We start from the raw sequence: 15308 nt of genomic DNA on the forward strand, positions 1-15308 counted from the left end.
GAGAACGATTTCTGAGAAGCGCTACGCAGGGCGAAAAGCTATGCCAATAACGACAAGCCGTCGAATGCCGTCACAGGGCCGCCTTTACCGCCACAGTGGTCATACCAAGTCCCCTGATATCCGGACCACATTGTCTTTCTTTCATCGAAAACCCGATCCTATACGAGGCGTGCACACGGTCCCGATACCTCGCCAACTACGTCGCTCAAACATCGGATCAGCTAGCAGGAAAGTGGACGCGATGTTACAGACTCGGTTGCTTGAGCGCGGCGGTTGAGCAGCAATCTGCAGTGGCGTGTTCGCTTGTGCTCTCCCACATAGGCACGATCGGCGCAGGTTTTTCTCGTACGACCAATAGACATGTGAAATCCACGCTAAGGAGAAAGTCCTTGCACAGAAGGGACAGACGCACTCTGAGCTGGCCCTAAGGCCGATACCGCAGCAATGGCTGTCCCACGACATTGTAGCGCCCAGGCGCCATTAGTCTCCTAAGTCACATGTCGACGTGGTGCAATTCGACATGGAGGGAGGCTCCTAGCCGAGCCTGATTCTGTAGAGCATTGAAACACGAAAATGGGCATTTTCAAGAGGCAGAAGGTACGTGGTAAACCTATAGCTGTCACATTTCTCACTGACGCTGTCACCTAGGCTGTCGCAAAGACAGAGCCTGAACAGCCTAAGGAGCCCTGGTATAGAGAGGCGACAACGTGGTTCCGGCTCCTGTTCAGTCCCGGCTTCACGGCTTTGGATGTCTTCCTCCTTATCGGTGGTATCGTAGGAGCCATTGCAGCGGGCGTTCCATTTCCACTCCTGGGTATCCTGTTTGGTCAACTCATCAACGACCTCAACAGTGCCGACTGTGCCCAACAAGATGCGACGGCATCTACGGGGGGTCTCAGCGACTCTGTCATCCAGAAGGTCGCCTACATCTGCTACGTCACGATCGCAAACTGGTGCTTCATCTACATCTATACCAACTGTTGGACAATCTTTGGCGAGCGACTAGTCCGACGGCTTCGTGAAAGATATCTTCGAGCGCTTTTACGCCAGGAATTGGCCTTCTTCGATCAGCTGCCTGCCGGGGATGTATCGTCAAGGCTCTCCAACGACCTCAACTCGATCCAGACGGGTACATCGGAGAAGGTTGGAATCGTCATTGCGAGCGTCTCGTACTTTGTTGCTTCGTACATTGTGGCCTTCATGAAGTATGCCGAGCTCGCTGGTATTCTCGTCTCTCTGGTGCCCGCTTACTTCTTGATGGCGTTTGTTGGATCTTACTTTATCAAACGTTTCACAGGACGAGTGTCGGATCAGCTTGCACTTGCTACCTCAATCGCTTCAGAAAGCTTGAGCAAGTTGACTATCGTCCACGCCTTCGGAGCGAACGCACGGCTCGAGGCCAAATTCACCGAGTATCTAGGCGGCGTCCGAAAAGAGGGTTCCAAGAAGGCCATTGCAGCCGCAGTGCAACTTGGACTGCTATACTTTATCGCTTATTCCACCAACGCCCTGGCCTATTGGCGCGGAAGTGAAGGAATAGCAGAATCTGTTGAAGATGGAAACGGCAGCTCTCGCATCGGTGCAGTCTACACTGTGATCTTCTTGCTGATTGATGGTTTGTCACGACTTCAATCCTTGCGTTGATTTGCATAATTGACTGACTGTCTTGTAGCTTCCTTCATCCTCAGCCAGGTCGCTCCATTCTTGCAGATCTTCGGAACTGCAGCTGGCGCTTCAGATAAACTCAATAATGCAATCAAGCGAAAGCCGGCAATTGATCCCACTGACAGCAGCTACGGAAGACGACTTGATCACATCGAGGGCGGTCTGACCTTCCAAAATGTCAAATTCTCCTACCCGAGCCGTCCTGATGTCGAAGTCCTCAAGGATCTGAACATCACCATTCCCGCGTACAAACACACAGCCATCATAGGGCAGTCTGGAAGCGGCAAATCTACAGTGGCCGCTCTGCTTGCTCGACTATATGACCCAGTGGACGGTAGCGTCACTCTGGATGGGGTCAACCTCAAGGAGATGAACGTGGGCCAGCTTCGAGGTCTCATCGGAACTGTTCAGCAAGACCCAGGTCTTCTTGATCGTTCCATTTTGGAGAACATCGCGCATGGTTCAATAAACTCATCCGCGAGTCACGAAGAGATCGATGCAGTCTTGAACGGCGACCTTGCTCTGTTCGCTGAAAAGGTTCGTGAGAAGAAGAGCGGCGATTTTGCGAGCGTGCTTCAAGGAGAAAGACAAGCTGTTCGAGATGTTGTTGATCGTGTGATCAAAGCAGCAACCATTGCCGATGCGATAACGTTTATTCAACGACTAGATGATGGTTTTGCTACCAAGGTGGGCTCTTCTGGAAACCAATTCTCTGGTGGACAAAAACAACGTATCGCCTTGTCCAGAGCACTCGTACGCGATCCCCAAATCCTGCTTCTGGATGAAGCCACGTCTGCCCTGGATTCAAGGAGTGAACGTTTGATCCAAGGGGCGCTTCGAGAAGCTGCCAAAGGCCGAACAACGATCAACATTGCGCATCGGCTGTCTACAGTCAAGCATGCAGACAACATCATTGTCATGAGAAGTGGCAAAGTCGTCGAGCAGGGCTCACATGCTGAGTTGATCGCGAAAGATGATGTCTATGCCAGTATGGTCCGTTTGCAGACCGTTAGCCAGAGCCAAGAAGCAGATGCTTCAAATGCTCTCCTTGGGGGTCCCGAAGATGAGATCTCATCAAGATCTTCTTCTAGCGATGTCATCGACGAGAAGGCGGTGCTCCGTGAACAGTCTGTCGCAAGTGCTTCATCGAAAGAGAAAACAGACCAGGCTGGAAAGGACACTGCAACTGGAGACCAGCAGAAGGACATGGCAAAGGACAAGCCAGCCAAAGAGAAGAAGCGAGGCGTATGGTCTACGATCCGTGGTGTTGGCCACTTGACCCGGTCGCAGTCAACTTACCTCCTCGTTGCCTTCATCGCCGCTACGATCGTTGGAGGCTCGTATTCTGGAGAGGCCGTCATCTTTGGTCACACAATCAGCAGCTTCAGTGCCTGTGAGGAACCGTCTGACATCCGCTCCGCCGGCCACTTCTGGGGTCTGCTTTTCTTCATTCTCGCTATCATCGAATTCTTTGCCAACCTCACAATGGGCTCATTGTTTGGATTGGTTGGCGAGAACACGCTTTTCAAGATACGCATCCTCTCGCTCCGAACACTTCTCGGTCAGGATGCTGATTGGCATCAATCAGAAGGTCGAGATCCAGCTGGCCTTTTGTCTTTCATTACGAGCGACGCCAATGCTCTGGCCGGTCTTACTGGGACAATTCTTGGCACGCTCTTCTCCATCCTTATCAACAGCGTTGCCGGTGTAGCGCTCTCACTGGCCATCGCGTGGCGCATCGCCATCGTTCTTCTGGCTTGCGTGCCTGTGCTTCTAGGATCGGGTATCATGAGATTGCGTGTCTTTGCCAAGTTCCATGAGAAGCACGGTGCTGCGTTTGCCAGCGCAACAGGCCTTGCTGTCGAATCTGTCAACTCGATTCGTACAATTTCGATCTTTTCGTTGGAGGAAGAGGCGGTCAACATTTACCACCGTGCTCTCAAGAAGCCATACGAAGCTACGCTCAAGTCTATCTTGCACAGTAATGCGTGGCTCGCCACTGCTTACAGTGTGGCTAACCTTGTCTATGCTCTGGCCTACTATTGGGGTTCGCGGAACATCATCGAAGGATACGCCAGCCAGAAGGAATTCTTCATCGTACTCCCTGCTTTGCTCTTCAGCGCGCAGACATGTGGTCAACTCTTCGCTCTAGCGCCGGATTTCTCCAAGTCTCGGGTTTCAGCCAGCCGACTGCTGGATCTCCTCGACATCGGCAGGCAGAATCATACTCTGACCAAGTCTGATATTCACACATCTCCCAAGAAACTAGCAGCAAGCACTGGCTATGCAGCTCAGACTGAAAAAGATATCGAAAAGGGCGCAGAAAAGCCCGACCTTCCACGTACAGGAGGCACCGCCGTCAAGTTCGACAGCGTCCGGTTCTCCTACCCGGCTCGTCCTGACACTGAAGTTCTGAAAGGCTTGGACCTCAACATCAAGCCAGGCCAGTTCGCCGCCTTGGTCGGTCCATCTGGAGCGGGCAAGAGTACCATTATCTCCCTCATTGAACGCTTCTACCGCCCATCATCAGGTCTCATCACTCTTGATGACCGCAACATTGGCGCCTCTATCTCGCCATCTTTCCGAAACGAGATCGCTCTCGTGCCACAAGAAAGCGTTATGTTTGAAGGAACTTTGCGCTTCAATTTGTCGCTTGGTGCTCGCCCAGATCAAGAACATGTTTCTGACGCCGAGATCGAAGAAGCTTGTAGGCTGGCAAACATCCACGATACCATCAAGGCTCTTCCTGATGGTTACGATACCCGCTGTGGCCCCAATGGCAACCAGTTCTCCGGTGGTCAACGTCAAAGACTCTCCATTGCTCGCGCGTTGTTACGTCAGCCACGACTTCTGCTCCTTGATGAATCGACTTCAGCACTCGATAGCGAGTCTGAGAAGATGGTTCAGGACGCATTGGAGAATGTGAGAAAGAGCGGCGAGGTCACTGTTGTTGCTATCGCCCATCGGCTGCACACCATCGAGAAGGCAGATTGCATTTTCGTGATCGAAGATGGCAAATGCACTGCAAAAGGAACTCATCAGGTGTTATTGAGGGACAGCGAGAGCTATCGGACGAATGCACTGCATCAAGTGCTTGGCGATTAGGCTCGGCAAACTTCCTTTGGTGGAAGGTACTGCTGTGCGATTTCCTACAAAATATGATAGAGCTTCGAGATGAAGCAGGTACCTCCGGTACTGGTCCAGAAACTTCCACACTGCCGATTGACGAGTTTTTGAATAGAAGCCAACCTCAGTAATATCTTTGAAAAAAATGCCAAGTCCATTCTTCACATGCCAAACACTACCCGATACCTGCGGATGTACGGCTTTCGCGAAGGGTAGCTCTGCACATCGAATACGAATTTGGTCCCGACAGAGTGCAAAGAGAAGAAAATGCGGCTCGCTTGTCTGCTGTGCGAAGATGCGATGCGAGACTTGCAGCTGGATCCCACCACACTTAAATCATCAAAGTTGGAGGCTTGCAGCGATAGCTCATGTGGCGTGGCATTTGCATGAGAGATCCCCCTCACCTCACCTCTTGCCACCAACTGCAAGCAGCATTATTAAGAAACAGTAGTTCTCGTCACAACCTAGTTTTCTGATTCCACTGACCACAGTGCAAAAGGTGTTATTCAAATTCGAGCACCCAGTCCTCGTCATGCCTCAATACTTCTATCTAGATGCGAAGATCAAAGGCCGCGTACCTGAAGCCCAGTACAAACGTACTCAACGACCAGAAGAGAGTAATGACTATGCTGCAGGAGATATCATTGAAGCATGGGACCACGTCTTCCGCTGGGATAAAGACTGCATCTCAGACGGCACAATGCAAATTTGGCGCTCTCGAGGCGATGCTCTCGCAGATGCAGCTCTACACGAAATCAAAGGTCCTTCCGGAGATGCAGGTGGATCAGACTTACTTGCAAGACTCGAAGCTGCAGCGAACAAACCAAAGCCAGCAAAAGAGGTGACAGCTCTCTGGGAGCAGCTCACCTCCATTGATCAGACCCAATTCAGCTACGACCGCGAACAGATCTTGCGTGGACAAGCAGTATTCTATCGCTACGCACCACAAATTCTGGCTTCGTTGCTACAGTTCAGTCTAGCAGCAGGCTTCTCATCACCCAGCATTTCCAGGCTGCTGAATCTCACAAGCTATCTGGTGCCACCCATGAGCTCAACACCAGAGGGTGAAGCTCCGCGAATCTCAAAAGCAAGCAATGATCGCACGTACATGCGACTCATGGAAACGACACAATTCGTTCTGGATTGTATGTCAAAGGACGCGATGGAAATTGATAACTCTGGCTGGAGGTCAGCTGTCCGTGTCAGATTGCTCCATGCAACGATGCGTAGTCGATTACTTGCCAGAGTTCGAGGACAAATGTCGAAGCTGTCTGATCCTCCATACCGTGAAGACCGGGATGGAGTCCCGCTCAGTCAGGAAGACATGGCTGGAACTTTAGCCAGCTTCAGTGGCGCGCCGTTGTTGAATGTGATGAAAGTCGGCATCATGCCCAGCTTGCAAGAATGCGAAGACTACACTGCTCTCTGAAAAGTGATAGGATATTACATGGGTAAGCATCTCAGTGGAATTAGCTTCTTAAGAGGTCCTCATGCTCACAAATCTCACCCAGGCATCGACACCGAGATCCTCAGAGCCCACATGTCCTCCTGGCACCAATGTTCCCGCCTCACCGCCTGCTCGATCGTCAACATTTTCGCAGGAGAAAGCTTCCCACCACCTGCGGTACACTTCCCCATGAACAAAGCTGATGTTCCCAAATATCTCCAAATCCAACATCAAACCTTCGCCACAACTTCCGCCAACGGCACAAAACCAGATATCTACACCACTCCCGCAACACTTCCCGTGCTATACAGCGTCGTGAACCGTTGGCCCTCGCCTTTCACCTTCCAAGACCATTCAGCCGCATCCCGCCGGCTCATGGGGAAGACACTCGCAGACTGGCTTTCCGTCCCTCGAACTTCTCTCCCCAGGAAACTATATCTGTACACCAGCTTCGCGATCCTCAATATCCCACCGACATTCTCGCACTACTATCGCCCGGGCTGGGACGCAAAGCGTCGAAATGCGCTGCAGAGAAGTGCGGAGATGGCGATATATGAGCTCCTTGGTGATCGCAAGACGAAGTTTCGAGCGAGAGGAGAAGGGGAATTTGAGCCCAGAGATGAAAAGGATGAGTTTGGTAGGGGAGAAGGAGGTTGGTTACGAGGCATTGGAATCGCATTTGATTGGAGCATGATCATAGGTGAGATGGTAGTAGTGTTGCTAGTATTGGCGCCGGTGCTTGTTCCCTTGCTGGTGTGTTCGTGGATTCTCAATGGAGCGCTTTGGGACTGGCATGAGGCACCTTTGCTGACAGGCTATGATGTCTTGGTGCCGAATTGAAAACGCGCAACATCTCAGAGAGTACCTCTGACTTGACGACAGTCATGCCTCCTTTCGGTTCGTAAAAGCAACATATCTAGTGGGTCTGATTTCTGGTAGCACACGACAATATAGCACAACATCAACACAAAAGATCAAGAACATCGCACCCAATCATGTTTCCCTTTCCAATACCGATCATAACATTCACCTGCCACATCTCAACAACAAGACATGAAGTCAACCACTATCACTAATCACCCAAAACCGAACACTTTAAGCCCTGTCACCAATACCACGCCGTCCCATCCCATAGAACCAGCTCTCCTAACCTCCCCTGCAACGAACCAAGCCACACCGCCACAGATCACTATTCAAAAAGAAAAATACCATAAGTTTCACTCTCCACACGAAAATAGACATTGCCCAGCCTAGCCAGAGATCGTTCTTGCCTAAGTTTCACTTGCACACATAAAAATAGCCACACCAAACATCCCCATCCCCATCTCCCGGCAATCGTCCTCATCCCCATATATCCCTCTGCCGATCGTCCTACAAACCTACAAACCATTCACCCTCTTAACAGAACCACAACTTTTCACATTCGGCGCGGATGGAAAAAGGCGCATCATCTCCGAACGGCACATGCGATGACCATCGCATCGCATCGTACCGAACCAGATTTTCGAGCAATTTTGTCGCCATTTCCAGGATTCTGCAATAGCCGCAGGGGGAAGGACAATTCCGACTGCCGCGTTCCCGGGAGACAAAAGGATCTAGAACTGCAATCATCAAATGATTACTCAATAGCACAGACCTCACTTGCTGGGTGCCCTTGCCTGACGTGCACCAAAGTAGGGAAAATGCTCAATGGCGGCGGATATTTCTCGCCGCCAGTGGACAAGATCAAACGGGTCAAGCAAAGTCAACACGGAAGAAAGTCGAAAAGATCAGACACCAACGCCGCCGACAAAAAGTATTCTTCTTCTCCATTCCTCTCTAATCACAATATACTACCACATACAGTAGTGTTGTGAGTTAGTGTTGTGATACCACTCGCTACCTTGCCTTAAATCTCCATTCTTGCTTGCTTGCTGCTTGAAATCACACATGCCACCCCAAAATTAATAGCAGAAAACTGATGATGCAAATCCCTTCTTCCCTTGCCTTCTCTCCTCCGCCCAGCAAGCCATATTCGGGTATCCCAGAACAAATCTCAAAAAATAAGTTAAAAACGACAGCAGAGCCAGAGCCGGTGAAACCAGAAAAGCCTCTGATAAGGCCCATCGCGTACCCATATGCAGAACAAGATTCCCCAGATGAGATAAAAAAGAGTGGACCACCCTCGGTATGCCCAAGTGATCCTTCCGACCGTTTGCAGCGGTGTTCCGTCCGGAAAGCGCTGTGGTGGTCGTGTGAGAGAAATTGGTGATTATGAACGGGTGAAGAAACAGCCGCCCGCCCGTTGGAAAAACGGTACATCCCCGAAACGCCTACGCTAAAACCGATTCCAAATGAGTAAAGAAACGAGAGTCCATGTTGTCTTGGACGTTTTGCCAGTCTAAATGCAATGATCGCCAGTATCCACTGCTCGTTGGAGGGGATCGGCAGTCTTCCGCTCCGAGATAGATCGATAGAAACACAGCGGCATGCTTGTGTACAGTATGATGGGAAAGAAATTCAGAAGTAGGCCGAGCCCGAGTGTATTAAGCCGATAGGCATGCACGGCACTCTTTGCTTCGTAAAGCTTCGAGCCGTGTTGTGCTGGATGTCCAGCGTGTAATGTGTCGTGTGTTTGTTGCTAATGGTTGTTTGCTCAGGCATGTTGCCGTTGCTGTTGTGATGCGTCCGGTGCATCGTCACTCGGCTGAGTGTCCGCATCACCAGATGTCGAACCCTGCTCGCCCGAAGCATCGGGACTGGCCGCGGGTGTGGGCAAGCCACTCGGGACGTCTGTGACTGTGACACTAACAGGAAGCCACTTCTTACCCGGCGCATATACAGCTTGTGCCACAGGCATGGTCGGCGAAGGTGCTGCGGACTGAACCATGGTGCTTTCGCTGCCGTGCTCGGAGTTGCTATCATCCTCGCGGTCAGAGACAGGCGATGAAGGCTCTTCGCATTGATAGACGAGCTCGCCCCAGACCTGCCAGTGGAGGGCGAGGATGTGTGTGAATCGTCGGATAATGTCCTCATCGGCGTCGATGGGTCCGACGGTAGTGTGAGGCACTGGCTCGCATACAGCACCAAATCCCATAGAATTCCGGTTGGAAGTGATGGGCGCTGGCACGAGCATGTCCTGTAAATCGAGCGCAGGCATAGTCACATGGCTTCGCACACGTGTCTGTAGCTTGGGTACAAGATTTCTCAGGAGCTCCTCCGAGTGTTGTGCAAAGGAGTCTGAACTGGCATGAAGGGACTCGGAAAGCCTGTGCTCGGCGTAGTTCAGGAGATTGATGTCGAAAGGTGGGTATTGTCCTTCGGTGACCAGTAGCACGCGAACGATTTCGACAGCGATGTTGTCCAGTCTGTCGATGAAGCGACCTGAGGCACCGACAATGGCAGAAACTGAACTCTGGAGAGACTCTCTCGCTCGCATGAGATTGGCTTCACAGGTCCCTCGCCTGCATGCCAGATCGCGCAAGACGTCGTAGCAGATCTGGTGGTACACACGACTGTGCAGTTCGACTCGCAACGCCCGTATCCGGTCAGCATCCAGGTAAAAAGTTTGAGGGCACATATTGCTTGACTCATTGCGGAGCATGTCGCGGATCAAGCCTGAAACCAGTGCGTTCAGGCCTGAACTTTGATCGCATAGGTTGTTTTGCAACCACGATCGAGCGTCGGGAAGGCTGATTTTGCCAACGTTGATTCGGTGGTTGTTGTATCTCCGCTGAAAATTGATCGTGTCCTCGATGAGTAGAGGTCGCATGTGTCGGATTTGGTGATTTGCAACGTCCAACTTCATAGCCTCGAGAATGGTCATGAGTTGTCTCAGGCCGCTGACCAGTTTCTCGTGCTTGCCTTCCATCGCTCCGCGTTTGATGTCCCGTTGCATGTTGTCTACCAGGGTGTCCCGCATGGGGGCACAGTGGTTTTTGAGTACTTTGGCCAACCAGTTGCCGAGATCGATCAGGTCACAAACTCCGTTCTCGATTTGCTGCATAATGTGATCCACATCGAGTCTCTCTGATACAGCCTTCTGATCGTAGTCGGGTACCAGCGTCTTCAGTATGTCTCGAATGGCGGCAAAGATGTTCGGTAGCCGTTGCAGAGAGCCCTTCATTATTCGACTCCAGTAGACCTCATTCTCCGGTGACTGTGCTCTCCTGATCTGAACCAGCTTGCACATGACTAGCTCTGCTTCCAATGCTCTCCAATACTGATCTGCCTGTAGCATCTTTTGCCTTCCCTTGGATCCGTCCAGGTTGGGGCGGAAATGCAGCTCCCGATCGAAGTTCACATCGTGTCGTAGCTTCGGGTTGTTGATTATTCGGGGCATATCGAGTTCGGCGAGGCTCTCGGGCGTGATGGGTGGTCGTGCATCGGCGTGCTCCCAGCACCAGGTTGCATGCTGAGGGCCATCGTCCATTTCCTCGTTGAGGTAGGCACGAATGTCCGAGTTGATATCCTCGTCGGTTGGTTCGGCTGATGACAGGCTCATTGGAGACGGCGGTACGGAGTCGATGTCGGTAGGTAAGGGAGTGGGTGCTTGGGCGGGCGAATATGCCATTCCATTTGTCTCGGGCGCCTGCAACCCATCTTGCGCCTCCGTCACCTGCTGTTTCTGCGATTTGCCCTGCACGGCGGCGAGGCCCTTCTCGGCAGCATATGTCGATTGCCTACGTGCGTGCGTGGGACTCGAGAACGAGACGCCCTCAGGCTCTCGGAACTCGTGATTCTGGCTCTCCTTCATGTCTGCTGCGTGTACCGCCTGCAGTGCCGCAACTTGTCGTTCACTTTCTTCCTCACAAACCCGCGAAGAGTGGATTAGGCCGGTAGTACGAGTGGATGGAGCATCGGATTAAGTATGCCCACGGGTGTGAGTGTCTCAGACGGGTCGAGGTGGTAGCAGTAGCAGCAGGCTAGCAGCAGGTTCGTCAGCACAGTACATGGCACGAGTGTGCTCCAGACAAAGCCATGACGGCACGGCAGGCTGCATCACGACAGCTGCTGTCCGACGCGAGGGCTGGGAGGGCGAGGGTGCTATTCGAGAGGGACGGGCGTGGCTCACCTGTGGTAGCTCGATGTCCTCGGGATGGGCGAGGTGACGGTCGTGCCGTGGTGCAGAGGATTGGCGTGCGAGCAGAGCAGCGCGAATGCAGTGATGGTGGTGGTGGTGGTGGATGGGTGTGACCAGCGGACGGGAGCGGACAGACGGTCGACAAAGGAAAGCGGCAGCAGCAGTTTGGGCGCTGGAGGCAGGAGAGTGGTGACACGGGGTGGTGAGTGGTGCAGAAGAAAAGGGCGAAAGGCGAAAGGCGAAAGACGAAAGGAACGAATGGGTCGGGATGGATGTTGGTAGGATAGGATGAGAGCAGCAACAGTCGCAGTAGCGGAGGCAGCGAGCCAGCAGGTGTGATGGAAGACAAGAAACGCTCCGGCCGGGTAGCGTCGCCAGGCTCTAGGGCTTTTGCGCGCTGCACAGCACTGCACTGGCTCGACGGCTGCGCCGAGTTTAGGTTTGGCGGTGGTACATGCAAGAATGCGCAGAGCAGAAGGGATCGCAGACGGCGACACGCAGAAGCAAGGCACGGCGAGCGAGCGCGCTGACCAGAGACATGTCAATTCCGGCCCATCCTTGCTGACGCTGCGCATACTTCCCACTTGCTCCAAGAAACTCGTTTTGGCCCTCGCGCCAGAAAGGGGGTGCCTACCAACGACTGCCATCTGCGCCCATTGTGATTCTGTTTCTCATCATATGCTCTCGGGCTTTTCGTCGACCAGCCCCAACCCAGGCTGTTGCACATCGATCAGGTTAGCCAGTGCTCGCCATCCCTGGGTCGTGCAGCGCGCGGAGAGTGGGTGCGGTGCAGACTGTGCGTCTCGTCCAGCAGAGAAGATGCTGCAGCGCGCCCGCAGCGTCGACGAGCAGCACTCGCTGCTGCACTGTCCGTGGCGAGCCAGTGGTGCAGCGCGCCGCTGCTGGTGCGCGATGGTGCATATGCGTGTGAGGCGAACGAGACACGCCCGAATGCATCAGATGACGCCGGCGATGCTGGACAAGCAAATCACCCAACCCCGATGCTTCCTCGGCGCGGCAGTTGCGAGGCGCTAGTGGCTGGTTTATTTCGGATCCTGCCCTGCAGAGCCTCATTATCGACTTCACTCGCCAAAGCAGCGCGTGTGCTCGTCGTCACTTGCATTGCATCGCAGCGCAGCCCATCCCATCCGTCGCTGTGCCGTTCGGCGTATGACGTGCCGCTGAACCATTGTCAGACTCCATGGCCGCGACACGCTCGCTCCATGCTCTGCATCGCGGGGAGTCTCCTGGGACATGTCTTGGGACGGGCCAAACTTGCGCAAAGTGTACCTGACGACCTGCAGCTTCCAGAACTCCGCCACACAACACCACGTCCTTCCCGGCCACGCCGCTCGACACGGCCAACGTCACGCGACATGCATTGTGGCCACCCGCACGTAATAGCAGCTGCTCGCTGCGTGTGGCCATCGCTCCGTCGTCGTGCAGCTGCATCGCACGAATGATGAGGCCACTCGCTGCGCGTCGCCGCCAAGCCTGCTCACTAGTCCGCCCTGTCAGAGGTCGAGTTTCAGCGTGCATCTGGAGATGGTGCCAGTGCCACTGCTCCCGCACATTGCACCCGCCTGCGACTCGGTTCGACATCTTCGATGCGATGGCGCTGCACGGCACTCTCGATGCTTTTCGCTCTGACATCGGCACACGGCGCGACGGGGTTGTTCGGGAACGCAGATCTGCAACCCAACGCCCTCACCCGAGCAACAGCCTCACTCTTGACCACGCTTCCACGTGCAGCCGACACCGCTGCACTCTTCCATGATTCGAGCAGATGGTGCGCTGCATTGTTGCCTTCACCGAAATTGCGCTCGCCCGTCATCGCGCCGCCTGCCGAAGAGTGCGACAATGACCTTGTCCGGTCCGTCGACTCTGCCACCGGATGCAAGGATTCCATGCTCTCGGCACCTGTCCCTCATCAATGCTAGGGCTGTTTTCGCCTCGCCTCGCCAATCTCAGCACCGCTGTGTTCCGCGAGCAACTGTGTGGCTGCGCGAAGCTATACAAAGACGTCAAGCCGTGCACTGACAAACAACCATCGGAGCACCGCATCTGTGGTGCCGCCGTGACTGATCTCCACTGACGACGAATAGCTTGCCTCCACATTTCCTGTCTGACTGCGGCATGGCCTGCGACGCCATGTACGCAGCTCGCCATCCTGATATCCGATGGCCTGCAGAACTCGAAGCACGGGAGCCAGCACCACCGTCACTTCCGCTGATGACATTTCCGCCAGGCTACAGCATATCGTCTGAGATCTTACCATGAAACGGCTTTCATGTTTCCATCGAGTGGGACAGACACAACAACCAGAGTCGATACTTTGACGAGTCAAGCATAAAAGTCTCAATAGAGCTCAACGGTGCTACAACAGAACCCTAGCCATGGCAACAACCAGACTGTAAGTTCAACCCCGCCCCGTCTCGCCCCCGGTCTGTCGTAATACCACGGAGGGTATAATATATGGCCATCGGAGTCTTTCCGCATCTGCGATGTGATCGACTTGTTTACTTCATCGTACCCAACAAGCAGTGTATTGCCACTGAAAAGCCCAATATCGGCTCATCATACGGCTTGTCTGAGAGCTACCGGATCTCTTCAACACACGTTCCTCCTGTCATATACTCATTATCACGTCATCTTGCTCCCTCCAAGCGCAAGTCAAGAATTTCAGGCCCCCATCTGCTCAGAGTTCGAATCGATTCGCGACACTTTGTTTGAGAGAACAACTCGAGCACCGGATGCGGATAAATGATTTCTACACATCCGCATTTGGAGTTCAAGCCCAATGCAAGCCGCAGAACATCGGCAAGGAAACTTTATTCAGCTTGACCGGATGTGGTTTATCCTTCGTGTGGCCAGTGACCATTTTGCTTTCGCCTTCGCGGTATTTTTGACAAACGACCACACATGATTTCTGCGGCCAATATGAATGCGAAAATGCTCATGAGTCGACAACTGCCCGATGCAGTGCTCTAAACATTTCGACCGCGCAGCTCCCGGGCAGCCGGCGGACAATGCACGAGGCCGGACCTATCTACACTTGAGGACTCCTCTCGATCTGACGAAGCTTGCCATCAACAAGCAGTAGGCACCGCCGGCAAAGTGAGCAGGACTGTAGAAACAAGTTGGGCCATAGGACATTCAGAATGGCAATTCAGTCACCAAGAGGATGCGGTTGTGAACGGACCTCGCAAAAGCGTACTGATTGTGGGCGACCCATTGCAATTTTTTCACCAGCTGCACACGAGACAGGCCATAGAGGCAGGAAGCGTGTATTGCAAGACGCTCAAGTCACTGGACGTCTCTGGAAACGACCTATGTCCGCGTCCAACACCTCAGCTTCCTAGAACGGCGGCCATTGCCCATTGCCTCATCCTTGACCACTCTACACTGCAATTTTACCCGACCAGGACCAAGCTTCCATCGTCGCCCACACTGATGTGGGCAACGTTCACTAGCGCCGCGCGATGTTTCTGACTCGAGCATTATCTTTTGTGAAAGACAATTCGGATCGGATATGACCAGGCATGTTCGTACAGTATTGACAACCAGCACAGTTACAGCATTCGTATCAGATGAGAAGTCGATCTGAGCATGTTTGCTCGTATTGACTCTTCTATACCTGTGTCATGTTACACGGTAGGATGGTTTGCGAGCACTTCACACATATATCCGTGCCATGTGATCAATAGGATGGAGGTAAGTTGTGATCACTCTTTCTCTTCAAGTTTCAGTGGCATAGCCAATTCTGTTTGAATTCGCACAGATTTCCATTGAACACATTCGTCATTGCTGATGATCGCATACTTCTGCTCCGGGCACGCTGATTGAGATATTCGTGCGGCTGACACTGCAGGAATTCACACAAGATGGGCTTCTCGACATCTGACTGCTTGCTCTTGTTCGGGAGAGGGATGCAATGAGCTTGTGCGCGACTAGGCATGAAGGCACTCGAATACAATATCGATATGCGAATTCTTCGAACGAAGCGAC

At 53.1% G+C, this 15308-nt stretch overlaps 3 protein-coding genes across 3 annotated transcripts; 2 read left to right on the plus strand and 1 right to left on the minus strand.

Moving 5' to 3' along the window:
- Positions 1 to 573: 573 nt before the first annotated feature.
- Positions 574 to 4770, plus strand: CKM354_000736900 (uncharacterized protein; the record flags this gene model as incomplete). Its single annotated transcript, XM_044802715.1, has 3 exons — positions 574 to 597; positions 649 to 1615; positions 1673 to 4770. The coding sequence occupies 3 exons, from the start codon at positions 574 to 576 to the stop codon at positions 4768 to 4770; spliced, it is 4089 nt and encodes a 1362-aa protein (XP_044658650.1).
- Positions 4771 to 5323: 553 nt separating this feature from the next.
- CKM354_000737000 (uncharacterized protein) lies at positions 5324 to 7143 on the plus strand (the record flags this gene model as incomplete). Its single annotated transcript, XM_044802716.1, has 2 exons — positions 5324 to 5936; positions 7121 to 7143. The coding sequence occupies 2 exons, from the start codon at positions 5324 to 5326 to the stop codon at positions 7141 to 7143; spliced, it is 636 nt and encodes a 211-aa protein (XP_044658651.1).
- Positions 7144 to 8873: 1730 nt separating this feature from the next.
- CKM354_000737100 (uncharacterized protein) lies at positions 8874 to 10973 on the minus strand (the record flags this gene model as incomplete). The annotated part of the gene is made up of 1 exon (XM_044802717.1): positions 8874 to 10973. The coding sequence occupies one exon, from the start codon at positions 10971 to 10973 to the stop codon at positions 8874 to 8876; it is 2100 nt and encodes a 699-aa protein (XP_044658652.1).
- Positions 10974 to 15308: the final 4335 nt, after the last annotated feature.

This window comes from Cercospora kikuchii (genome assembly GCF_019650295.1).
Source record: "Cercospora kikuchii DNA, contig_00004, whole genome shotgun sequence".
In the NCBI taxonomy this organism is placed as follows: Eukaryota; Fungi; Ascomycota; class Dothideomycetes; order Mycosphaerellales; family Mycosphaerellaceae; genus Cercospora; species Cercospora kikuchii.